Source organism: Coturnix japonica, chromosome 2 (genome assembly GCF_001577835.2).
Source record: "Coturnix japonica isolate 7356 chromosome 2, Coturnix japonica 2.1, whole genome shotgun sequence".
Classification (NCBI taxonomy): Eukaryota; Metazoa; Chordata; class Aves; order Galliformes; family Phasianidae; genus Coturnix; species Coturnix japonica.
The window spans coordinates 38,154,476-38,181,126 of NC_029517.1; the positions used below are offsets into that span (position 1 = coordinate 38,154,476).

At 43.5% G+C, this 26,651-nt stretch overlaps 1 protein-coding gene across 1 annotated transcript in view; it reads left to right on the forward strand.

Annotated features, from left to right (window-relative positions):
• The first annotated feature begins 642 nt into the window (after positions 1-642).
• The window catches only part of SH3BP5 (SH3 domain binding protein 5), a 35,653-nt gene continuing 9,644 nt past the window's right edge, over positions 643-26,651 (forward strand). Inside the window, exons 1-4 of the mRNA XM_015854066.1 lie at positions 643-777; positions 1,749-1,811; positions 8,182-8,310; positions 25,002-25,166. Of these exons, the coding sequence (XP_015709552.1) occupies positions 697-777; positions 1,749-1,811; positions 8,182-8,310; positions 25,002-25,166 (438 nt within the window). The 5' untranslated portion in view covers positions 643-696. The remainder of the gene's footprint in view (positions 778-1,748; positions 1,812-8,181; positions 8,311-25,001; positions 25,167-26,651) is intronic.

The following is a 26,651-nucleotide window of genomic DNA, read 5'->3' on the forward strand; positions in this document are numbered from 1 at the left end:
ACCTTCCTTACCCTGCTGTCCACATTTCTTTTGATTCAGTCCAGGATACAGTTGACTTTCTGGGCTGTGAGGGCACACCGTTGGCTCATGTCTAACTTCCCATCCACCAGTACCCCCAGGTACTATCTAGGAGGGCTGTGCTCCATCCTTACATTCCCCAGCTTGCATTGATAGTGTGGGTTGCCACAACCCAGGTGCAAGACTTGGACTTGTTGAACCTCATAGGGTTCACGTGTGCCCACTGCTCAAACCAGTCTGTGTGGCATCCCATCTCTCAGGATTTAAGCTATTTGGACGAGCTTGAATACTACTTTCCTTCCCTTTTCTTTGCTGCAAGCTCACCAGCAGAGCCTGTAGGAATAGAAGAGACAGAAAAGGAGGCAAAAGGAGCAGTGTGAGGTGTGGTTGGCTTTCCCCAGCACCTGAAATCGCTCACCTCGGCTCCGCGCAGTGGACGTGCGTGGGCCTGCCGTGCCCGGCGGGGCAGGGAGGAACGACAAAAGAACAGAAGAAAAAAGGGGCTAAAAAATAAAGGGGAAGGAAAGAGCGGGGAAATTTTACCCTCTTTTCCTTCTCCAGGCACAAAGGGCCGGGGGGGCCGCGGGCAGGGAGGGGTTTCCCCGGAGGCGGGGCCGCGCCGAGGTGGCCGCTGAGCGGCAGCCGGAGCCGAGCGGGCAGCGGCGGGCGGGAGCCGCCATGGAGCCGGGGGGCAGGCGCGGCCGTGCCGCCGAGGAGGCCCCGCGGCCCGAGGAGGAGGAGGTGGATCCCCGCATCCAGGTGAGGGACCTCCGGCCGATCCCTCCCCGCGTACGGAGACGGACGGTTCTCTTCACGAGCGGCCCGGGGCTGCGCTTTGTCGCTGTGCGGACCCCTCCCCGGCTGCTCTCGGCCGTGACCTTGGCTGCGGAGCGGGGCCGGCACCCCGAAATGCGGGGATGGGAACGGGGTGGGGGAGGAGATGGCGTAGTGTTTTAATTCTTGTTCGGAAGGAGCTGTAATGGCAGCTGCCGTTTCCCTTGTGTCGGTGCCGTTCGGAAGGCTTTGGATTCCGTCGCGTTTTATACAGGCGATTTTTTCTCTCCCCTTAACCAAGCCGTGACCTGCTGCCTGTGTATTTTTGGGTCCGGGTCCGCGTTTCGTCTCTGCTGGCCGTGAGGAGTCCCCGCCGAGTGGGGGAGGGCTCCTCTAGTTTTGCCTCTAGTACGTATTTATTCAGAGGGTTTAACACCTTTGCTTTTGCTGTTAGAGATCAAAATGTTGGCTGGAAGGCAGGCTTAAGAAACACTGTCATCTGTCCCACTGACTGCTTGTGTTATAGAGCGGCTTGCCAAAATCCAGAGCACAGAGCTGGCTGTCTATTCCTTCTGTTGCATCTCCTGTGATAGGACTAATGTGATGCTGATATATTTGGGGGTGCCTGTTCCAGGTAGCAGATGCTGGCTACCTTTAACAGGAACAGAAATGACTCTACTTGACGTTTATTTTTACTTGTGAGGAATAGGCCAGAACAGGAAACATACTGCCTTAAAATAAAGCTGTAGAGCTGCTCTGATTATTTTTCTTTTAGGTTGCAGAATAGAAGACCAGTGGCAAAGTTGTTCCAAGTGTCTCAGGTTTTCCTGTTTTCATTACATATATAAGCCCACGGCCCTTGTGAGCTTTCTGTGGGGATGCTGAACGGTTGTTCTCAGAAACATTTCCCTCAGATTTCTTCATACACATTCAACATTTTCTTCCTTTCTTTTCAGGGGGAGCTGGAAAAGCTGAATCAATCTACAGATGTAATCAATCGGAGGGAGACGGAACTGGAGGTAGGGGCTTCATCCTTGCATTTTCCTTCTGTGCATGTTGGGGTTTGTAAACAACCAAAAGAGGTTTTTGAGCAGGTTCCCTCCTGTATGGTTATCCCAAGAGGTTATTTGGCAGCAAGGAACTGATGATAGATTTGAAAGGTGTGAGTGATGCTGACGGAGTGGAAGCCCTAAGTGGAACACCCAGCCTCTTCCACTGCGAAACCCTATTTTTAGGTTTTGAAACGAAACTAAGACAAGTTCTGCTTTCACAAGTGGCTCCCTTGGGTTTGGCTTCTTGCGATTATCAGCAGTGAAAGTTTGGTTGGTTAAAAGATCTTTGGTATAAAAACGCCTGCCAAGATGGAAAGTTGAGGAGCTGAAAGAAAATACTTCCTACTTAGGGGAGAAAGGGGTGTTCTAGGCTGTTTAAAAATCCAGTGGTGTGTTCTGGAGTGGTTAATTTGAGTTTCAGCTGCTTATCCATTCTGGAAGGCTCAGCACCGTGGATCTAATATGAATTAATTGGCCCACTTGTACATCTAAGTTTTCTTTTGTTATCTGCAAAACAAAAGATAAAACCTGTGGTACTGTGGGTTGAAAACGCTGTTAGAGGAAAGCTGGCACAATGTTTTACTTTAGTTCCTAAATAATTTCGATAGCATAACAGTATTTTGAATACTATATCCAGCTGTTCCATTCAGCTGGACAGGGTGCAGTGATCTCTGAGCTTGTTGTGTGGCAATTTTCTTCTTTATTTTCTGTTTCTGGCGTGTAGATCGTGAATTTATTGGCAAATGGACTTGGTGGAGCTGAGGACTATTTGTTATGCAGAATTAAACTATATTTCAGCTGTGGAAAGCACTCTGTGCTACTGGCTTCATTTGTATTTTAAGAGTGAACTTAAAAAAGCAGTATGCTAGTTGATCTTTTTAAGTGCAGCAGTACCAATTAAATGCATTCCAGCTCCCCTCAGGAGTAGTACTATATATATCCATGTATTACTATGTATATGTATATATGTAGCTGTTGATAGATGCAATTTAAATGGACATTTCTAGATTATGTTTTTTGCAAAGTATAAGGCCTTGCTGTTATTCTGCAGACAGAAAAGGCTGCTTTGGCCCAGCTCTCTTACAGGATAAATCCACAGTTGGGAAGGAGGAGCCGAGTCTTTGAAACAGTGATCCCAGTTCTGAAATCCTTGAGTGCTGCTGAAGAACATGGGCTTCTGGGAGAGCCGTGCTGGATTTGCCTTTGAAATTTTGGCTGCTTGCCCCTCGTGTTGCCTATTTCTTGTCTGTGTTGTTGCTGCTGTTGCGAGATAGTTCATTAGATGATGAGCTTTTTTTTTTATTCCTTACGAACAATGGAGTTATATTTATCCTGTTCTTCCGTTATTGAAAATACGGAGTGAATAATGTGGTAGTTGACTTTATAATAGTTGACGTTAATGGGAGCACAGCATCATTAGGCTATTTACGTTACAGGAAGCTGATATAGTACATCTCATGGTATTGCTTTGTGGTCCATTCATTCCCACTGTTGGATATTTCTTGGATGATCTGAAAAAGCGAATGGAGGGTTTGAAGGGAGGGTACATTTCTTTGAAGGAAGATCAGGAAAAAACCCTCATGTTTTCATGACTTGAAGTGCTCTCTAATAAGCAGGAAGAGTAACCTTGTGGCATCTGAGTCTGCTTTGGACTTCCTGCAGCTTTGCATAGCTTCTCCAGCTGGATTGCTGCGCACGCTGGCTCTTTCCAGATCCCAATAACAGGAAAAATGCTGTAGGCATTATGTGTTTGTAAATCCCTTGCTTTCGTTTTCACTGTGCCTCAGGTCTACATCTGCAAAATGGTCATGTTTACCCGATAGAAAACTGGGGCTAACATCAGTAAATGCCTCTAGGATTGTGACGTTGCACTCTCCCAGTGCAGCCACAGGCGTGTCTGTGTTTTAATGATGTCAGAGCTATTGGAGTTGGCTGCTCACAGAGGTGACAAAATGAGGGATCCCATTTGGAGTTGATCAGCCTACCTTCTTAAAACAAATAACAATAATAATAATAAAAATCTGTACCCGAATCACCCTGTGAGAGGTGTGATTTTACATGCATGGCATGACTTGAGAAATGTAGAAGTTGTCTAAATCTATTCTTTTAGTTGCTATAATTGCTCATTTTTTGCTCTTTTGGCCTATCCCACTAAAACCTGAAGGACTGCCCTGACCTTATAGTACTCACAGCCTGTTCAGGACCTGCAGAGCCGATAAAGGGCACCGAGTGGCTGGTAGTTGTGTTCCCTTAATGTATTGCCTGTTAATGAATCTTTGATTGGCTTCATTTAAAACCCCTCAAGCCAATCTTACTAAGTGCAACACTGAGCGTTACTGACACAACAAAGGGATGATAAAGGCCCTCCAGAGGATTGAACACTTGGCTTTCCCCATGTCCGTGATTGTGTTGGAAGCCTCTCTGAAGAGGTGTCGGAAACATCTTGCAGTGGAGATAGAAGCAGGTTTTGACCACATACAAGTTTGAGCAGTGCCTTGCTATTTCAGTATTTTTCCTGTTTACTGGGAACACATCTGCATGGGAGCTCTCATCGGGAGCCTGGAAATGCACTTAGCAAATGTACACGACGTGCCCATCCATCTAACCCCTGTGTATTGTTGACCAGCTCCTAGAGGTACGATTCAGCTGCAGCAGATCAATCAAGGGAACCTCTGGCAGCATTGCAGGGGGAAAAATGCAGCACATACCATTAAAATTACCACTGGAATCCTAGCAATCCCAGTGTGTTTTTTGTTACAGCTTTTGTGTTTCTGGAACTTCAAGCCTGCTAGTGTTTATTAAGGGACAACGATTGCACACAAAAACTAGTTAAGCAGTGCTACTTCCAGCCATGTTTTTTTAAGTGGGATTTGTTTAGGATCCTTCTTGTATGTTTGTCTAGATCCTCTAGTCCCAATCTGTGAGGCTTTGTGCTCCTTTTAGTCCCACATTTGTCCTAAAGGTTACTCTGGGTTGATGTTGAACAGTATCACAGGAAAGGGTTGCGTCTGCCGTGGTGCTGTCACTTGTAAGCCCTGTCAGCATGGGAACCCCTTGCAAAAGAGGAAGGGCTGTCCTTTCCACTTCCCCCTTCATATGTTTGGTTTATAGGGCTGAAGCTTCATATTTTGACCACGTCCCATGTAAGAATCTTCTTTTTATTTTTAAAGCAAAGATCCAAGTCCGGGTTTTAGAAAAACGGCCTGTCAGCATTGGGAATCTCATTCTGTGCATACCTGAGTGGGCTGGGGAAATTTATCTGTAGGGCCATCAGCCACTCCATGCGGTGTTTTTCGGCATCCCAGCAAAGAGTGCTCAGCAGAGGGAACAGAAGCTCAGCAGCCCTTCTTCCTGTTGTCTTTGAGAGCGTGATATTTGCGTGTGTTGGATTTGTCCAGCACTAAGAGCTCTTTCCCTGTCTGTATTATCTGTTTGTTTCCGTAGGAAATGGCTTCTACATGGGGATTGGTGTTACGGTACTTATTTTGCTGTCTGCTTTTGTCGTTGGATGAGTAAGGAAGGGCTTCTTCCTTTACTTCTAGTGGTAGTTTTCTGAGCTTATGTCATGAAAGCACAAAGCTCTTCTCTGAAGAATCCTCACTGCACATGCACCTCCAGGCTGGTATAATGGGTTGTCAGAGGTTCTACACACCAAATTGTCAGGATGGGCATAGGGCAGCCTTTGTGAATGAAATAAAGATGTGGAGTGGGAGTCTAGTTAGGAAGGCTGTAAGTTCAAGAAGTACAGAAGCTAGAAGCTGAGGATTGTGCTAGAAAAGCTGCACAACATATGCTGTGCTGTCTTGGTTCTTCTGATGGCAGGGAACTGCAGGAGTTTTCTTTCTCTGGTATTTGTGGCGCTGGGTGGAAGACTGAGTGTAGCAAGTCTGCAGCTCAGTAGTAACACTCACAGGGTGCTCAACACACTGCAGGACTCGATGAGCAATGAGGATGGTGTGGAAGGCTTCACCAGTGCTTGGAACCATGGGGATATTGCATCACCGTGCTGATGGTGAGCTCGTACATTTTTGGAGTGAGTGTTTATAGACATGGAATGGCTTAAGTTGGAAGGGACCTTAAAGCCCATGCACTGCCGACCCCCTGCCATGGGCAGGGCTGCCACCCACTGGATCAGGTTGCCTAGGGCCCCATCCAACCTGACCTTGATTGCCTCCTGGGATGGGGAGCCACAGTTTCTCTATGTGGGGTGATTATGGTCCTTTGCATGAAGAGTAAAACCAGCTGGTATGGCTGTATTTCTTATTTGAACTTCTCTGGATTGCCTGCCAGGGAAGATTTCTGCTGTCCCTTGGCTGCTGACATCTATAGATGTCCTGCCAGCACGCTGATATAGCCATGTGTTTCAGGGGAGCTGTGCCCTGCTCGTAGGAGATGAAGCCCTGGTCTGTAAGCACAGATTTGCTAGCGGTAGTACTAAGTTGCTGTTGTCAGATTGCTTTGTTCCAAGTGCTTATCTTACTGACATGGGAACTGAATTTTTTGATGATGTGCTACATGAGGGCTTATTTTTTTTTAAGCTTGATGCATTTATGTTTGTTTTTCCTTTATTCATTTTCCATACCTGGTATCCAGGTACACAGCTTGCACAAGTAGAAAACCAGACCTTAGAAATGATTCAACCTCTTCTCACTGAGGAACTCATTGACTCTATACATATTGTTTGAGTGATACACTTCATCCTTTCACTTCATCACTTCATCCTTGGATTATTGACTAGATTCAAGTTTTTACAATAATGTCTCTGTTTTGGCTCTGCCACCCATGTATTTCCTTAGAATAAACTGGAGCACCTTAAAAAAGAAAGGCTTTTTTGCACCAGAGGAAAAAATACTACTGGTGCTGTTTAAGGTTTTAAATAACCCTGAAAAGGAACCAAATCAGCTTTTACTGAAGTATGTTTCCTTTTCTATGAAACTAATGTACTGTTGCAGATTTTTCCACTTCTGTGAGCATAGTTGCAGGCTCCAATGTATATTAATTCTTTCAATGAATAAACAGTGGTGCATTCTAGAGATCCTCAGCAGTAATGATGAAACCCTCCTCAATTAGAGCACATCTTCGAGCCAGCTGCTTCCTGATTTATCACCACATCCCTCTAGCAGTCTGCCTAAATCCTGGTCTCTAATTAGAATTACAAGGCTTGTCAGTAGCTCACATGGCCCTTCCTCTCAGACTCTTTAAACCCTGGGCCAGATCTCAGCCTATATTTGCATCTCTCTGCAACGGAACCATTGATTTAGAGTCCGGGTTGGATACTGAGATTGAAATCAGGATTGCTCTGCTTAATGGTGTGGAAGTTTCAGTGGAGCGGAAAAGAAGAAGAAATGTAACCTCTTCAGCTAATCACATAAAGGGCAACTCTTCTCATATGGAAGAAGGTGGAATTTACGGTTCTTAAATATAACAATTAGTGATCAAATGGAAAGTTAAACCTGTATCAGGCGGTACAAACCTTGTCTGAAAAGACAGGCTTTAATGATGGATAATCTTTCTTCAATGGCCTGGAAGGTTTTTTTTTTTGTCTCTCTTGAAGTGTTTATAAAACTGAAGGAGGAGCTGACTTGAAAATACACCACTGCCATGTGGGAAGAGTCTGATTCTTCCTCCTGCAGAAAGCAAATCCTTTCTGTCCTCGTCTGCACTATGAAATGGTGCCTCTACTGATGACGCTTATTGGGGTGGGACATGTGCTGAAGTGTAGGAGATGCTGATCCTGTTTGAGTGCCAACTTGCTGTGGGATTAGGCCTGTCTGCTAACCCAGCTTGGTTAGTGAAAGGAAAGGCACATGGAGTGAGTTGGATGCTAAAAATTGTGTTGAAAAATCTTTAGTAAAAATCCAGCCATCAAAATTGGTGAAGCAAGATCAGGGAGCCTTCTGGCAAGTTTCCTTTGGAAAGAGTGTGGTGGAAATACGAAGTCACAGCCCGAATCAGTCACTGAGCACCTGGTGGGAAGGCAGAGCCAACCCAGGGGAGCTCAGCTGCTTGCAGTGCTCCTAAGTGACTGGAAGTGGTGGAGCCAGGATCCGTCCCCTCCTAGACCTCATTTAAGGGTTGGCAGTGGAGGCGAGGGTATCTCACTGGAGATCCTTGCCTACCTGAGGCCTTCCAAGGGTAAGCAGATTTTTCCCTCTGTTTCTGTGTCCGCAGCTGCTGTATGCTCACTTGTTTCAGCCTAGGGCTTTGCTATCCTGCTATCATTGCTGTGCTTTCTGTTGCATTATAGTATTACAGAGGACAAACCAGACATAAATTTTAAAGCTCTAATCTTTGGATGTTTTTTTCCCCTTTTTTCCTGCTTTGCAACATTTTGAAGGATGCACGTCAGAAGTTCCGCTCTGTGCTGGTTGAAGCAACAGTAAAACTGGATGAACTGGTAAAGAAGATTGGGAAAGCTGTAGAAGATTCTAAACCTTACTGGGAGGCTCGGAGGGTGGCCAGGCAGGTAAGAACTTTCTGCCTTATAAGCTTATGCTAGAAAGCACATAGTGACCGCATCACTTCTCTGCTATTAATAACATCATAAGTGTACGCTCTCGGCTGACACTGGTTTTTGTCTTGGGTTGCGTGTCAGCCATATGAAGTGATGGCAAAGTGTGCTGCTTATTCACAGTCACAGCTGCACATGTTCTTCAGTCCACAAGCAGCTCCAACAGACAAGAACTATGAACAACAAGAGGACCAGTGCTGTTCTCCCTTCATTACCAATGGCCTTTCAGAGCCTTCCTCTTGGCAGTTGTAATTGTTTGAGAACATAGTGTATGCCTTGTGTATCTGCTTTTTCATCTTAAAGCAAAATGCTGAGCAGATGAAGGGCTGCAACTCAAAGCTGCTGGTGAAGAGGCTCAAGTTGACAAACCTGGAGAGGCCTGCATGGTTTGGTGCTGATGAGGTTTTGCTGAAGCAGGATCGTGCTAAGTTTAGGTCTAAAATTTGTTGGTATTGGCAGAAATTGAGCTTTGCTTTTTGTATGATTATGTGGACCTTACCAGCCTCACTTCAAGTACCAAAGCTAACTTTATTATTGATAGGCCCCGGAAATTGTTTTTGGTGCTGTGTTTTTTTTTGTTGGAAAGGCCGCATGTGACTGAGGTAGGAAAGGATGAGGAGTGAAGGTAAGGATGTGCTCCACTGGCTGCAAGGGAAGCAAAAAATCTTTTGAGATGTCAGGCAGGAGAATCAGCCGAAAACTGAGTATGTAGTGGCATAGGGAATGCTTCTGCTTAATGTCTGTGGTGGGTTCTGCTGGTGCTGAGCCATTGTCTCAGTGAGTGGAGATGTGTGGGGATTATTAAACTTAATCATTGAGAGTAGAAACAGCAGAGTAAAGAAGTAAACTCTGCTTCAGGTGGCTGCTGCTCTGAAAGCAACCCAATCACAGGGACTGTGATGTGTGGTAGAGGTAAACCAGTTGTGACCTAGAGAAAGAGAAAGTTAGTAATAAAATAACATGAACAGTTAGCTCTCTGATCTTGTGCTAACTAATGTGCCTAATATCAATAAATAAATAAAAAGGCCCTGCCTCTAATGTGATCCCATACTTCTCTTCCTATAAACAGCTATAGAATAACTGCAGAACACATAAGATTTCTGGAGTTACGCTTGGAAAAGTCAATGATGAAAACATGTACGTTTACAGTACCAAAAATTCAGATGACTTTGAGGTTTGTAATGTCACACACTGAGAGCAGTGAACTTTGTCCTCTGTCCAGAAGCTGGCAGCAGATTATGTCCTGAAATGGAATTTCTTGATCCTACGTTTTTCCTGCAACCAAACTTCATTCAGTCGCAATTGTTCAGAGGTGCTCTGTGAGAACTCTTAAAAAAAAAACAACCAACCCAAACTGCCTGAAGTCCTGAGATTTGCAAAATCGCTCCTCTTGCATTGGGCTTATTAGGAAATACTGTATTTTTCTTCTGATTCATTTTATCATTAGCTGGGTTTAACTGCTACTTATCCCGGATCTGCTAATTGGCTACACAAATCTTTTAATTCCTTAATACTTGACAGCATAACCCTTTTTAAAAAATTCTTATTTTTTTATTTATTAATGTGGAGATTCCCCTACTTATCATTCATTTGACTCTTTTTTAGTACTGAGTCATGGAACTGAGCTTCCTCTCTATCTGCTGAGGAGATGAAGCTGGAGGGTTGTTTCTAGTTATCTTTTGGCTCCTTGTCTAGCTTCAATCTTGAAATACAAAATATTAAGGGAAAGAGGAATGTTAGTATTGTGAACGGGGCATGTGTTGGAAAATGGGAGATAGGAAAGATTGATGGCAGTGTCAGTACGGCATCTGCCCAAAGAGTTTTTCTAGTCTTCGCTTAGTCTGGGAAACTTCAGTTTAATTGGGAACAAATTTCCTGTATAAAGCAGGATAGGATATGAAACTGAAGGAATGTACCAGAATATTAATGTGGTGAGGTGGCAGCCCAACACCTTTCTTTTACACTTTAATTTCTAAAGTTTTAAAGAAACTGTAGGAATGGCTTTCTCTTTCCATTTGAGTTTAGAAAAAACATTGAGCTTATCAAGTTTTTTCTTTCTACCTTTTGTCTTTTCAAGTATTCTGGAGCCAGTTCGCTACTGCTGAAAATAGAGGCTCAGGGTTCTTGGTGGAAAGAGCTTGAGTAAATGATAAGTGGCAAAAGGCATGACTGTGTGTAAGGGAAGGGGAAGTGTAAATTCTTGTTCTCTACAAAGGGAAGTAAAAATATGAGCAATAAATTGAAGTCTGCCGGAAACAAGGAGCTGAGTGATTAAAGAAACCTAGCTTGGAAGAAGTGCAGGAGTTGTCTAGTGTTACTTGAGTTTAAGATGCCAGTTGTAGGGCAAGTTATCTTATAAAAGCTGTATTTAATCATGCTAAAGAGTGTGCTTTCACGTTGCACCAGCATGATTCTCTTGTAGAGATAACTCTTATTGAGATAAAATGCATTGATGTAGGGTCAGCAAAAAACAGGCCCCTGAATCAAGTACACCATGGAGAAGCTTTAGGACCGTGAGTCCTTTTGTCTCCTCACCCTTATCCACATCTTGTGCAATCCTGTGTTGGCAGAAGATGGGGAATTCAAAACGAATCCTCCTGTGCAAGATTCCTGTAACATCTTGTTTGTGTAATGTATGCCAAGAGAATTTCAGCTTAGTCTATTTCAGAGCCAAACTTTGCTATAACAGACCAATGGTGCCTTAGTGCTTGAGAGCTTTGTCCTCCAAAGTGGTGGCACAGGGAATCAGAATATTGCCCATTGACACCAAGGTTTTGATATTCAGCTTTGCTGAGGCTGCAAGCAAAAAGATAATGCTCTTGACCCTGCAGGTTTTATGCCACTTATGCAAAGATAACTTGTTGTGGTTCTTTATTTGGTATTGTGTTGTGCCTTTTGTTTTCGTGGTGGGAATAGAGCGTTTTGATTCAAATTATTTGCTTAATTGGCTTTTAATATGTTTTTGCTGAGATTTTTTTATGGTGCTGTCTTTGACTTATGCCATAATGCTTGTGTCCAATGGAAGAATCTTGGCATATAACTGGGGCTCACATACATGTGCAAGCAGTGATCACATTGCAGCAATCTGAAGTTCATCTAATCCAGAAGGTGGTCTGGGTTCCAGGCATTGGGAAGACAGATTTTTTAAATTTTTTATTTTATTATATTTATTTTCCTTCCCCATGTCTTTATTACTTTTTTTTTCTTTACTTACTAATCTGCTTTTCTCTGTGACTAGTCTGAAAATACTATTTCATTTTTGCCCAACGGTAATGGGAAAGAAGGAGGGCATTACCGGGAAACATTAGTAATATAAACAATAGCACAGGTCCTGAGCCTCTGAGGTAAGGAGTGTCCTAAGCCACTGTTGACTTAGCATTTTGTGGGGTTGGGACTGCAAAACTCCTGTGCAATAGTATCCAAGAAAGCAGCGGGAATTAGAGAAGTGTTACTTCATCAGTGGCAGCATGCTCTGGGACAGGATGCTGTGCAAAAGCAAGTGTGGTCTATTGCATAAATCATTGGGCTGTTCAGAGTCAGTTTTGTTCTGCTGCATGGCTTAGAGAAATTACTTCATCTTTCCCTTAGATCCCACGTGAAATGGAGCTGTCAGGCTGCTGCGAAGCTGAGTTCATTAAGGGAAGCGAAAGCACTTTGGGGTTATAGGGTAAAAGGTGCCTTTAAAACACTGCTGTTAGTACATCATCTCTCATGAACCCAGAGACAAACCAAACAGGAGAACTTTTCTGCTTTGCTTCTGATGGGGACGAAAAAAAGATCTGATAAAAATGTATTCCCTCACCCCCATAAGTACGAAAATCCACGTGTTTGTAGTGACCCTAGTCAGAACGAAAGCCTTGGGAGTGTTGCTTTTAAGCAAGCCTTATCTGCTGTTACTGAGCTCTGTATGCAAAGTGAGAAGTTATGTTTTAGTCCCCCAGTACTGGCTCACATGGGAGTAGGTGTGGATGCTTTGCTTAGCTTTAGTACTGAATCTATCTGGGAGGGATGTGGTTATGCTTAGTGATATTCCCCATGCTCCCTGCCCTGTTCAGCTTTAATAAAAAGGGCATTGGAAAGCCTGATTCAGACATAAAGAGGTGAAAGATCAATGCTAGGTCCTATCTGTATGTTTCTCTCACTCAAGGATCCATCTCTAACAAGTGTTCAGAAATCAGTAGTACACTGAAGGATATATGTGTGTTCATCCCCCCTTAGGTCACCTGCACTGATTCTGCTTTACAGCCAATTCTGCTTTCCATGTTGTTGGTGAACTTCCTTAAAATAAAATCAACAAAACACCCAAAACCAAAAGCAAACAAAAAAACTCTTGTATCACAGAAAACTTGAAAAAATGCACTGGAATCAACATGTGCAATGTTGTCTTCCCTGCTGCAGGCTGGCTATACCAAAAATCAAATAGTTTGGATTGGATGGATAACTGGATTGTGCATAGCAGGGGCAGATTTCTTCATCTCTTTGTATGTAGTCCAGCATCTTCTCCTCGCTTCAGTAGCATCCTTTCTGTCTTGTAATACTTTATACTGGACTGACACATCAGTTTGAAGAATCAGCTGGCAGGGTAAATAATTATTAAGGATGAGCTCATACCTTGAGTCTCTGTTCAACCTGTCTTCACTAAACCTCTGGGAACAGTTATCACTGAGCAATCATTTCCTCTTTCAAATATGATTTTAGTTGGATTTGACTGGGAGGATCAAACGTTCATAGTGGACACTAGTAGACCAAGGTGGGTACATAGCAGTCACCTTGATCAGTTGTACCTACTGAAGGGTTTATAGTCCCATTGAAGGTAGTCACTTGGGTCCCTTCTGGCTCTAGTCAGAGGTGAGAGACAGCTGCATTTGAAAAGTCTTCTAAGATATGTCCTTCTTCCTTGGGTACAGAGGGGGATTATAGGCATCTCATCTTTGGTTGCTTGGCCATTGATCGGTTGTCAGCTGAATCCTGCAGTGAGCAATTGTACAAATCTTAAAGTGAATTTGGATGAAAAGCAGCATCTGTAATCTTGCAGAACAGGAACTGAGGAGTAACTTAGTCTCTTGATGGTGAAAGTGGGAAGAGTGTAAGCAGGTAAGAGCACACTTACCTTGTGGGAAGACTCTTCCTCAGCTGATGATCCTGATACTGTTCTGTGTGGAAGACTGCAGCGTCTATAAATGAACAGATCTTTCCAAAATGGCCATTGCATCTCGGTTTCTAGGTGTTCAGCTTAAAATGTCTGAGAGCAGTATGGTACTACAGATGGTAACTTGCTTATCTCTGGAGATGAAGGTTTTTTATGTAAACATAACTTGGAGGTTCAAAACTGCCAATCATATCCTTAAAATTAATTAGGAATTGGAAAGTGTTGTCTTCCTAGTGTTTCTTGCAGCATTCAAGTTTCCCATCTAAATCTGTTCAATGAAGGAAAGCTGACTGGATCACAGTATTAGCTTTCTTGGCTGTGAACAAGGAGGGGACATCACTGGGTGTGAGTGACAGCTCCCAGTTCCAGATCCCACAGCAGTCCTGGTCATCCCCTCTGATTCCTAGGTGTGCTGTGCATGGGTGTTTTGGAGGTAGGGTTGAAAAGAGGCTTCTTATGGCTACTTTTTGGGCTGAAGACATGATGCTTGTACATAAGAGAACAAGGAGTTAAGAATGGTTCGTGTTATCTGGTAAGCTTATCTTGGCAAAAAAAAGATGGAGAGAAGGGGAATTTGAGAAGTACAAATTAAAATGTCAGCAGAACTGCGACAAACTTGAATTCTTGCTTGGCAGCTTGCCATGGAGTAGTTGTAAAAAGCAAAAATTATTGGCACAGTTGCAGTGAGGCAAACAACTGACCCTTCCTGGCTGAAGGAGTGTTTCTGGTTAACTGTTTAGATACCAGAAATCTGGGTGGTGGATTGAAATTTTCAAAGCAAGGCTGCAGAGACTTGAAAAGGGACTATGACAAACCTTCTACAAACCCTTTCAAGTGTCTGAGGGGGAAAGAAGCCCAATGTCCAAAGCATGTGGCTGCTTTCTGTGACTGTAGCACTGCAATATTGCTGCTCTGTGCAGCACTACTAATGGACCTCCAGTTCTGGTCTCTCCCTGTTTGAGATGAGCAAACAGAAAGAGAAAGTGGTGTGTGTACAGAAGTGCCTTTTTCATCAAAGAGAACAGTGCTGTTAACACAGAGCCAGTAACTGTAAGGGCTTCTAAGAGCATTTCCAGCTGTATTGCTGCTGTTGTAGCCAGCAGAAGGTACTCTTCGAATCTTCTTTGGCCAGTTGCAGTATTCTGTCCTAAGCTGATAGAATAGAACCATAGCATGGTTTGGGTAGAAGGGACTGTGAAGACCACCTAGTCCCAAACCCCTTGCCATGGGCAGGAATTTCTCCCAGTAGACCAGGTTACCCAAAGACCCATCCAACCTGATCTTGAAGACCTGAAGGGGATTTCTATGGCTGGGATACTGTGGAGGAGGAGACTCAGAACTTGCTGTATGGGTAATCAAGGATCTCAGCATGGTAAGTAAGTGGTAAGGAGAAAAAAAAAATCTTACATGAGCTCTGTAAAAAGAAAGATGTTGAGGGATGAAGCGTGGAGGCTGAGAGTTGTACTCAGTGATCCAAGAAGCTTTTATGTATCCTTTTCCTGTTCCCTGTGGACCTGCTCTAAACCTGAACCCCCCTTTTTCCCACATACGCTTTCTTCTTCTTTTTTTTTATGAAACACGTCATGAAATCAGCCCTCCTATGAAACATGTAGTTCCCGTTGCTTTGATCCCTAGGGTGTTTTCACAGTATATTCATCTTTTCATGGGCATGTGGCTGGCTGTGGGACTGGGTGCCCATCTGAAGAGGAAATAAGCCAAGCAAAAGGCTCATACATCAGTCATTTTATTACTGTTGTTATTGTTGGGGGAGAGGAGTCATTTCCCGGACTTGAACCATAGAACCCACTGAATTACGTAAACTTTATTACTAAAGCAGGATGCACTTTAGGTTAAGCAAAGAAAATGTTTTGCCACACTCCAGATTTGTGGGAGTGCTTTGTGCACTCATGCTGTGTTTTCACAATTGTTATTGACACCCTGTGAGTTATTACCTGGTATTTGGGTATGCTTGGATCAGTGTTTCACTGCTGCTGGATGACACTGTGCTTGGTGTGTCCACCTGAAGGCCATAAACCTCCAAACTGCATTCATAGCTCTGTTGCATTTTCGTTCAGGCCAAAATTGTGAATATGCCTAGGAAGAAGGGAAATGAGACCTGAGGGATTTAACCTGGGTCAGCCAGTTGGAGTTTGCCCAGCTGACGTATCAGTGATACTATTTGTTTAGTTTAAGTCCTCAATCTTAGGGTTGTGTTCTGGTTGAGCAGTGTGGCATTCAAGAGTCTCATACAGTACCTTCCAACTGCTAAAGTGGCAGATGCTGCCTGGTGGGTTTTGGAAGGTTATTCCAAAGATGAGATCTGCAAAGGAGAGCTCCCAAAAGCATTTACCTTCCCATCCTGCTGAAGTGGGAGAGTAGGTCAGAATGACAGGCAGGTTTCTGCCATTTCAGTCCCAGACAGCTGCAAATCTACCTCATGTTTGGGAATGTGAGCAGCTGCTGCTTCATGTTAACTAAAAAAAACTTCCATATATCCTTACCTGATTCATATTTAGTGCTCTGTTACCTATATTTCCTTCAGGCTAGATAGCATTTGCAGGTGGTTTTACTGCAAATGCCATATTCTTGTTGTCTTTGGGATGTGGGGACTAATTTTTAGCCACTCTATTGATGAAATGCCTGTACTGATAAGTTCTGTGCACACGTATGTTCTCTCTGTAAGTTAGAGCTCCTGCATCTGTCTGTCCTTCCTGTGCCTCGTTGAAGAGGTTGTTCTGGGTTGATACTATACCTCCTGCATCTTTGCTTTATTTAAGCATGCTCTTCTGTTGATGGATAAATATTTGTATTAGCTGCTGATGCAGAAGCCGTAGTTGGTTTTATCATTATTATTAGATGTGCCTCGGAGGACTGTAAATTAAAGATTCTTTTCTCTTCAGTGCTTCCTTCCTGAAGTAAAAGAAAATGCTGTTCTTCCATCAGAGTGTTTTGATGAGTTTCTCCATAGATAAAATGAAACAAATTCTTTGTGTCTTCTGTTCCATTTTCTCTAAAGCATCCAGGAGTCGTATTCTGGATGGCAGTGGTACAAAGCCAGCTGGCTGTTCAACCTCCAGTACTTGCCAACGATACAGTGAGATAAATATTTTCCTGCTCTTCAAGAATAGCTTTTCTTGCACTTTTCCTGTTGTGAAATGTAAACCTTGTGTACATAAGTCTGGAGTAATGGAATACTGGGGAGGGTAAGTTGATGGAAAAGTGTCTTCTTTGAAGTAACAGGGAGATAGTTTTGTTTCTGTGTCAGATACCTGCTGTTAATTTAAAGGAAAGACGCCCCTGCTTTGTTTTCTCTCCCCTTCTTCCCTGTCAGTCTCCTATGGCCATTATTGATGGCTGTTTCAAGCCACAGACATGCTCATCTGTTAAAAATAGTAGCCGGCATTTGAGATGGATAATGTGAGGTCAGGTTGTTATCCTTCATACCAGTTTTGCATGTTGACTTCTAGCAGGCAGCACAAGTATTGCAGCTTTGAGAAGTTGTTCAATTGCCCCAATCTTTATTACATACAGTGGCTTAAATAGGTAGAGTTCATTATGAAATCATAAATGCTTATGCTAGGAGTTGCTGCCAGAACAAATCAAATATGGTTATTGGTTACAGCCTTCTGGATGTGTTTCATTAGGACTTGTAGTAAACCAGTATGAGTTTGAAAAATACTGTCTCTAGAGCCTAATGGCTCTGTATTTTCCCAGTTTAAGTAAGAAACATCTCTTTTAATTGCAGCCAACTTGTAGTCCTTATGTTAGTAGACAAATGTCACTGGAAGGTTTGGAAGTAATATCTATCTTCTTCAGCTGTGTCTGCTTCTCGTGCTTGTTTTTCAGTTAGAGAAGGTGCTGAGGGTTTGTTCTTGCAAGAGGATTTTAGCACGGTGAAGGGGAATTGAAATCCTGTCCCTGCTGCTCCTTAGATTTCTTCCTTTTAAGGAATGGTCTTAGCCTTTTATATATCCAGGTCACCATTCAGAACTTTTCTCCTAAAGCCAAGCAGGCCTGTTGTTCATATGTACTGTGGCGATGTATTTAATTATATTAGGAGAAATTTTGAAGGGTCAGTGGATGAATTATCTTTAATGGGACCCTTAGGGATGTTCCATGAACCTCTCAGGAGTTCTCTGAGCACCTTGTACTCTGCTGAAGATGTCCATGGTCAGTCTGGACCTTTCAGTATCATCCCTGTTATGGAGGCTGGGATGTTGCTGGGCTGCTTAATGCTTCCTAAGGCTGGAGGGGGGGGAACAAGACCAGAGCAGCCCCTTGCCCCAGTGAAACTTCTGTCTGTGTGTCTTTTCCTTGCTTATACTGGGAGCTGTGCATGTACAAGGTGTGCTACTACAAGCAGGCTGCCAGTATTTTGCCAACTCTCTGGAAACCTCTACAAACAAACATTTACTGTTTTGGTGGCAATTAGGTGAGACAACGATCCGGTGTTTCTCCTTTGCATATTTCCTGTATCTGCTGAGCATGGATTATCTTGGATGACCGGCAAAATCCATGAAGGCAGGCTGTGTAAATCTAGCAGTGTGCATTGGTGGGAGTTTATTCCTTGCTTCTATATTTAATTTCAGCAAAGAAGGCTGCTGCCAGGTGCAGATGAGCATGCAGAGTGACTGTCTGTAAACTCTGGGCTCACTGAGTCATTGCCTAAGCCCCTGGTGTAGGTGAATGTTGAGAGAAGGGCTGCTGTGTTTTGATTTTTTTTTCCCCTTCTCTTAATAGAGTGATTTACATTGGAGATAAAAACCTGGACACGTTCTATGATCCCATCTTCCAGAAGGCAGCAGCTTTAAATTTTGCACAGCTAACAAGCAGATGGTGATATGTGCCCAAGAAAACTGTGTCTGGATGGTATTGGCATGAACAGTTGGGCTTATTCTGCTGCCATAGACTCGTTAACTAGGTTAAGCAACTCCAGGCAGGCCAAGTTCTTGAAACAAGCTCTTGAAAAAGGCTTGATATTGCATGCTTAGATATTTCCTTTTTTCTTTCCTTCCATAGTTCCAAAGGGAGGGAGGATTTTGTCTTTGAGACCAACTGTGTGTATGCTGCTAACAGAACTGCTAATAAGTGAGTGGCTGGTTGTGTCCTGAGCCTCTAATTTCATGGAATATGGCTTGTGACTGTCTTAGGGGTGCCAAATATATCAGCTAACTTTAGCACAGAGTTAGGTATCTCAGATCATGCTTTATAGGTCTACTCTGATTTCCCGGGCCTTTTAATAGTTTAAAGGTTTACCAGGAAAACAACTAGAACTGGAAGTCAGGTCAGTTCTGTAGCTTAAGCTGTTGGAAGAAGAGGAGTGGATGCATAAGTGGAACCAGAAAGCCCAGCACAAGAACAAGATACCTGATTGACAGCAGAGACTAAGTGACATCTGGTCATCGTATTCCACAGGCATTTCATTAGTTGTGCAGCAGGGAGGAAATGGGTTTTGCTACAAAAAGCTTTAGTGAGTCTCATTTCCTCCCTACCCTCAGCACTTGCCTTCCTCCACCCAAATAAAATTCTTCAGATCTACTCTTGAAAAAGCAATTTCTAACCCAGGAAGGTTTTATAGCTTTTTCAGTGAAAAAGCCTGAAGAATACAAGGGTGTTTCAGACTCTTTGAGAGACTGCATTTTCTGTCAGTAATGCAGTCAGATTAATACATAGTTCACAAAATACCTCAGATCTGCCAAAATGAGGTCACTCCAGAGGCTTTTGTAAGTTGTTTATAAGCATCTGTACATAGCTTACAACAAGAAGGGGTTTTGGTCTTTACTAACTCTCAGTTCTGGTTTGGCTCAGAGTTTTTTTTGTGGGGAGAGAGGAATGAGAGTTGTGGTCTTACATAAAGGCCCCCAGCTCCATTGCTATTCCAGTTATTAAAAAAAACAAGATGTGTGGGCTTGAGAATTTAGGAGAACATTCAGCATCAGTGTAAATTTTTGTAGATGTATTCCTTGTGTTGTTGGCTTTCTTTTTTTGTGCATGTGACAAACTGTAGGAAAGAAATTCTAGCATTTGCTAGAAGTGCTGTTGTACAAGACCTCTGGAGGCCATCTGATCCAACCTCCTCCAAGCAGATCTGTCACCATCTCAGGATTACATCAGCCGTGGCTGTGCCAAGTCTTGAAAACCTCCAGAGACTGAGATTTACAACCTCCCTGGATAACCTGACTGAGTGTCATGCTTCCCTTCTTTCTGGTAGAAAAAATTTCACTGTGCAGTCTGAATCTCCAAGCCACAGTTTATGTTGTTCGTATTATACTTCATACTGCCATTGAGAAGTGTTCATTCAACTCTTTTTAACTGCCCTTCAAATTTTAGCTGGCAGCTAATTTGATTGCTTCTTAGTTTAATCTAGCAGGAAAGAGGCCAATCCCATCCCTCATCACTTTTTATAGGAGTATTTTATAGACTCTGACCATTTTGATAGACCTTTGCTGGACTGAACGATGTCTTGATGTTCCTCTTGAACTGAAGGCCCCAAAGCTGGATGTAGCATTCAGTTTTCAACCACACCAAAGCAGAGTAGAGGGAAGTGGTGACCTCTCATGGTCTGGCAGCTCCATCAGCACTTGGTGGCACTTGCTCTGTTGCAGTGAGCACATACACCTTTACCTTGTGGACTTCTGAGTTACTGAGCTCACTGTGGTATCACAGTGTGATATCACAAGGCTCTGTTGTGGTACAGGATTGATCCTGTTGTCCTTGCGGGAGGTTTGTGCGGAGTATGGCAGCCTCCAGGATTAGGATGATCACCAAGGATGTGCTGCTCTACTTGAAAGCGTGCTCACTGTTATATTTACACACCAGTTCACCAAGGGATATTGTTACAAGAAGGAGAGTGAGAATGGAAATATCTGAAAATTGCTTCTGAAGAACATGACTGGCAGCCAGTCAGTCATTATCTGTTTTGCACTAAGCAGGTTTTAATGGCGTCAATTAAACTGTTATTTTAAAGAACAGTGAATGGTAGAGGTGTTGATTTCACATTAAGAGCCTCTAAGTGTAAAAGCCTTGGGTCAACATGTGATTTGCCGGTTGTCTTGTTCTGAGCAGCAAATATAAGTTGGATTATAAAGGGAACATAATAATTGTATTAAAAAAAAATAGTATCTTTTTTTGGCTGTGCACAGAAATGCTGAAGTAAAGCAGATGTCAAGACCTTGGCAGCAAGCAGTGAGATAGCTTCTCATTTTGAACAAGGCTGGTGAACCTGTTCTGTAGAGCAGTGAAAGAACTCCTCTTTTCTGAGCACTCCTTCAAACAGGAAATCTGTCAGTCATTTTGGTGGTGCTTTTCTCATGCGTTTACATTTTACTTATGATCCGGTCCTCTGGAGGCTGGTTGATAGCAGTCAGTTCTGTGTAACCACATGGGCAGCAACAGAAACTGCAAAGTTAGATGGAGTGAGTTAGATGGAGTTTTAGCTATCTTTAGCTAAAATAAGAACTGCTGTTGAGTGTGGCTCCCTGCTGAGCAGGGCTCTATGCAGAAGAGGTGGGGAATTTCCCATGAGGACACAGCTTCTGACTCCCCAGTGGGAGCTTATTACAGCAATACATTAATAGCTTGTAATTATGAACCCTTTGGGGGTTTTAGTCACAGTGTTGGAAGGCTGGATGGAAGTGTGAGCTCCTTTCCTCTGTAGTTTTAAAGGCAAAGGATGGTGGCTGTGACCTCTTCGATCAGACCAAATGACTTGTAGGCTCAAGGCTGAGAGCATGAGAGGAATCAGCTGGTAATGTTGTAGAACAGCTTGTACCTGCTGGAGGGAGTTCTAAATGAAGGCTAATTATTGAGTAATCCTGCAACTGAAGTACTTTTAAGTTGGGTATCCTTTTTCACATCGGCAAACCACAGACCTGTTGATGTTTCTCTAATGACTAATGGATCTTTCTTTACTCTAGCGTTTAGCTTTTTATTTGCCAGGCTCTCAATAAGTTGTTTAAAATTAGACTGCTAGACAGGTGAAGCTAAATTATTTGGACCAACTCTTCTGCTTAAGTAAAAAACATTTTGCCTTCCAGCCCAGTGTTTTCAAACTGCCCTTGTTGATGATCATTCAACAAATGCAGCTGAAAGTGTTTGTATCTGGTTTTGTCCGAGCTTTCTATTTACCCAGGCAGTTCTGGGGTGTGCAATAGTGGTGACTAGAACAGACCTGCCTATTTCCATCATTGGCTCTTCAGTGCCCTCAAATCCAGGTACTGGAGATACCAAACAACTAGAAGTCCAGCTGAACTGTAACCATAGCATCTGGTTTTCTTATCACAAAGAATTTTCTTGCTGCGTAGCCAGTTGTGCTCTAGAGGCTTCATTAAAAGAGCTACCAGTAGCACAGGTTTCCAATAAGTGCCATCTTCCTTGGGGATTTAGAAACTCAGCTCCTGACGTTCAGCTGAGTCTTTGCTGGCTTAGATGTGTTGATCCCTGACCTGGGTATCTGTGCCAACAGAAACATCCAAGTGCTGATGCAGTTACGGTGAGAAAACTGTACTTCCCAATGCCCCTGGGATCTGCTTTTACTGGAGTTTTGAAAGCAGACTTGGTGAGGTTCTGCCTGAGCTGGGAATGGGTCACCCATCTGTTTTCCTGTGTTTGCTGGGAATTCTTAGTGCTGGCAGACCCTCTCCTGCAGTGGGGAAGCCACAGAGCTGAGGCCTGAGCTGGGACTGGGCTCCAGTGGCCTCGCTGCGTGGGAGGCATTGGGTCCTGGCTCTCTCCTGCGTGATCTGCTGTGAAAATCAGCCCTATTTTGGCACACTTCTTCCTTGTGTCCTCAGTGCTGTTCTGTTACACTTGGGTCAGGTTATTCCTGGAATCCCGTGTTTTATTTCACTTCTTAACGTCCTACCTCAAACTACTGTAAATTTTCAGAGTATTCAGTTGAGGATATTTTGAGGGCTTAGATTTAGGCTTCTTCTGTGTCCTCTGTTGAAAGCTTTGGTTGAGCCTCATTAGTTGAGCTTCATTCTAAGATCTTCTGTGCTCAGTGGGTACTGTGGTTCAGGTTAGTGGCTAAACAATACATTCTTTAACCTGGTGTTCTCAGAGTTGTTTAAAAACACCATTACATTTGATAAGAAGGAGGCAACTGCTGACTGGAGTGTTGAGATGCCACGTATGGCTGGTTTAGCAAAACTGGGATGACATTAATTGGCGCAAAGCACCATTCTGCTTTAGGATGTGCAGAGCTGCATGGAACTGAAAGCTTAAATGTTCTGTCTCTTAGTGAAAGCTTTAGATAAGGTGGTGAATCAGCAAAGGATGCAACTGGAGGAATTACTTGGCTGTGGAAAACAACAACAACCACTTCAGGAGGAAATGCTGCAAGGACCTCAGTTGGAAGGAAATCCCTCCTCTGACTGTAACAACTTGGATTTCCCTCCACACCTAATAGCTGAGGGACCTCTGACGCATAACTCATATTTTACTGTGGTCGCTGTGGGGCAAAATACCTCTCTGTGTGGTAAGGGGAAGGGCATAAGAAGAGCTTGCTGCTATTTCAGGGCACTGTGAGGAGAAATGGGAAGCTTAATTTCCTTCTGAGACTTGTGTTTAAATTTTGTCTCCGACTCCACCCTGCCATGAGATCAGGGAGGGAAGGAAGGCTTTGTCAATTGCTTTTACAAGTAATTGTGGTGTCTCTCACGTGAAGGTATTTGATGCAATTGGTGTTGAGGATGTGTAGCCTGCTGTTAGCTTGGAGAAGTGTGTTGTTCTACTCGTTTCCCTTTTTGTCACAGGGAATTTGGCTATTTCCCAAGCGACCGCCATTTCTTCACAATGAAACCTCTTTCTTTGTTCATGAATTCATCTTCCTCAAGCTTGTATTCTCCATGCAATAGTCCTTTCCTCTGTTTCAGCCTCAGCTTCTTTCTCTGTGTATCATGGCATATCAAGGTTTAGTCTTTTTGTTCTCTCACTGATATCTGGTCAGAGATGTTTCCCATAGGTATAAACTTGGTAATTCCCACTTGGTTTAAAAAAGTATATAATTGAAATGTAAATGATAACTGTCTTCACCAAGCTCAGCACTCAACTAATTGAATGTGAAGCTTACATTTGAAGGCCTTTACTTCAGTGTAGAACAGAACTAACCCACTGCTTGTAAATGTATGAAACAAAAACAAACCAGAAACCACCAATGCTGATAACTTGTTTACAGAGATTCTTTGTTTGCATATCATAGAGGCTCCTCTTTCAAACATGTAGGGCATGATGCGGGTGGTCTGTAAGCTGGTCTGCCACTGGTAAAGCAAATGGGATCCTGGGCTCCATCAGGAGAGGGGTGGTCAGCAGGGATAGGGAGGTGATTGTCCCTCTCTACTCGGCTCTTGTGAGGCCCCATCTGCAGTACTGTGTCCAGGTGTGGAGCCCTCAGTACAAAAAAGACATGGAGATTTTGGAAAGGGTCCAGAGGAGGGCCACAAAGATGATCAGGGGGCTGGAGCACCTCCCCTATGAGGACAGGCTGAGGGAGTTGGGCTTGTTCAGTCTGGAGTAGAGAAGGTTGCGGGGTGACCTCATTGCAGCCTTTCAGTACCTGAAGGGAACTTACTCCCAGGAGGGGAGTAAACTCTTGGAAAGGGCTGACAATAGCAGGACACGGGGAAATGGTTTTAAGTTAAAAGAGGGAAGATTTAGGTTGGATGTTAGGGGGAAGTTCTTCTCTAGGAGAGTGGTCAGGCCCTGGAACAGGCTGCCCAGGGAGGTTGTGGATGCCCCGTCCTTGGAGGTGTTCAAGACCAGGTTGGACGGGGCCCTGGGCAACCTGATCTAGTAAATGTGTATGTTTGGTGGCCCTGCCAGGCAGGGGGGTTGGAACTACATGATCCTTGAGGTCCCTTCCAACCCGGGTCATTCTGTGATTCTGTGGTTCAGAGGGAGGTGTCCCTGCCTATAGCATGGGGGTTGGAACTAGATGATCTTAAAGGTCCATTCCAAACCATTCTATGATTCGATGGTTTAATTTTTTGGTCCAGAGTGAGGACCACTCTGGAGAGGAACACTCAGCAAACTAGCTGCCACCTTCTTGGAAAAGCTGTGTATGCTTTACAGCAGTGTGAAACTCCAAAACATTTCCTCAGTGTGATTAATGGTGCACTGATAAAAATCTACCCTGACTGAAGTGAGGGAGTGCCTTTCTCAACGCATTCGTGACATGCTACAAGTTTACTGCATTCTTCTTTTTCTTTTGTTTCTCAGTGATTAAGCCTATTGCATCAGTTATTAATCTCTCAGCTGGGTGCTTGTTTGTAGGCCAGCAGCTCTGCAGTTTTGACTGTGAACGTCATTTGGCAGTTCCTTGCAAATTACCTGTTTGGGTGGAACAGGTAATGTCTTAGCAGTATTTACCCCAGTGAGCAAATATGTGTCAGTTCTAAGCAAACAGTTGGGAAACAGTAATGCTGGAGTAGGTGTTTTTAGAGTCTTGGAATTAACCTGGTAGATCCTTTGTCTCTAATCCTTATATTTCCATTTTTAGGCACAGCTGGAAGCCCAGAGAGCGACTCAGGATTTTCAGAGGGCGACTGAAGTGCTGCGTGCCGCAAAGGAGACTATTTCACTTGCTGAGCAGAGGCTTCTAGAGGATGACAAACGTCAGTTTGACTCTGCCTGGCAAGAGATGCTCAACCATGCTACGCAGAGGGTAATAGAAACACCGGGATGCTTTTCCGTGTTCAGTTTTCTTCTTTGAGATGTGATGCAAGTTTGTGAAGCACATTTTTTTTTATATCGGTCCAGACATATGACCTGTAGGAAATGAATCTACAGAAAATTATCAAGCCTGAGGTTAAATGATTTGGGCCATGGGCTCCTACTGGCACAAACTATAGCTTTCTATCTGACTTTGCTAGTAGGTAGGGGAGTGGCTCTTGCTTAAAAAAAGAATAATAATAAAAAATCACCATTAGTTTAACAGGGGTGAACAGCATCCCTGGGAATATTTGCATTTAAAGCCATGCAAAAATAATTGCATTGGGATGGCTTAATTGCATGGGGATGGCTATTCCTAAGTGTATGTGTTGCTGAAACTGACCATGGAGTACCAGGGATGTGTTCCAATGTAGTGTCACCTATTTTCAGCACGACGTTAGTTTCAGCAAGGCATTTTTGTCTGGAGTGTATCTGCATGTGGAATTACTAAGCGTGTGTTGCATTTTAAGCTTGCACACTTCTGTTATAAATTTACTTTCAAATTTAGAAAGGATCTTACCTTCCTGGTAAGGTCTTTTTAAGTCTACAGAGAAGATGCAGCAACAGTGAAAGGCAGTATTCATTTTTAGCAGCTGTCAAGAATTTTCCTGTCATTTGCCTTCTCTCTTTTTCCTTACCTGTTAAATATGCAGAAAGGTGTTGTGGTTTTCTTCTCTTTCTTTTTAACATGAAAAAACCCAAAATCTAAGTTGAAATCCTTTGTTCTGTCAGAGTTCCCCTGATATGTCAGTGAAGCTGAACTTGCTATTCCAAGCGTGGGGAGCGTGTCGTACAATGCTGGCGTTGTCTTGCAGTCTTCAATGCAGTAGCTTTGTTCTGTTGCAGAAGCTTCTTGGTTATAAGAAAACCTCTATTTCAGACTGAATTCTGAAACCAGCTGCCAGATGACGAAACAGAGAACAAAAAGGATGTTGGCTGTGTTGGGGAGAGATGGAAAACCCGGTATAAACTAAAACATGAATAATTAAAAAACGCACAGAAATCCGCTGGGGAGTAGTTGGTGTTACTGTCCCTGTCATTAAGTATTTGCAGATCTGGTAACCTCTGCGTTTCTGAACCCAGCTTTGCAGTGTGTTTGCCAAGACACCAACAGCTGTTGTTTTTTCCTTGGCTGTTATCCCTGTTTCATGTGAGTGAGGTCCAGAAATGCATACGCTATTTTTTTTTTTTATCCTCAGAGTAGATAGATGAGGAAGAAATAGAAGCTCCTAAGGAGTTGCTTAGAGTTTCTCTAAGGAGTTGCTGAGATGATTGAGAGCAGCCAATCAGCTGGCTCCCTCTAGCAGGCAGGAGAGAAGAAATGCTGGCAATTTTCAGGGTTTAAATGGATTCCTCCTTTCCTTGGATATCCTTAAGGAATTCCTGTGTCCTTCTGCAGCCCTTAATTGTTCTCAGACATCCTGCAGCCAAGACGAGC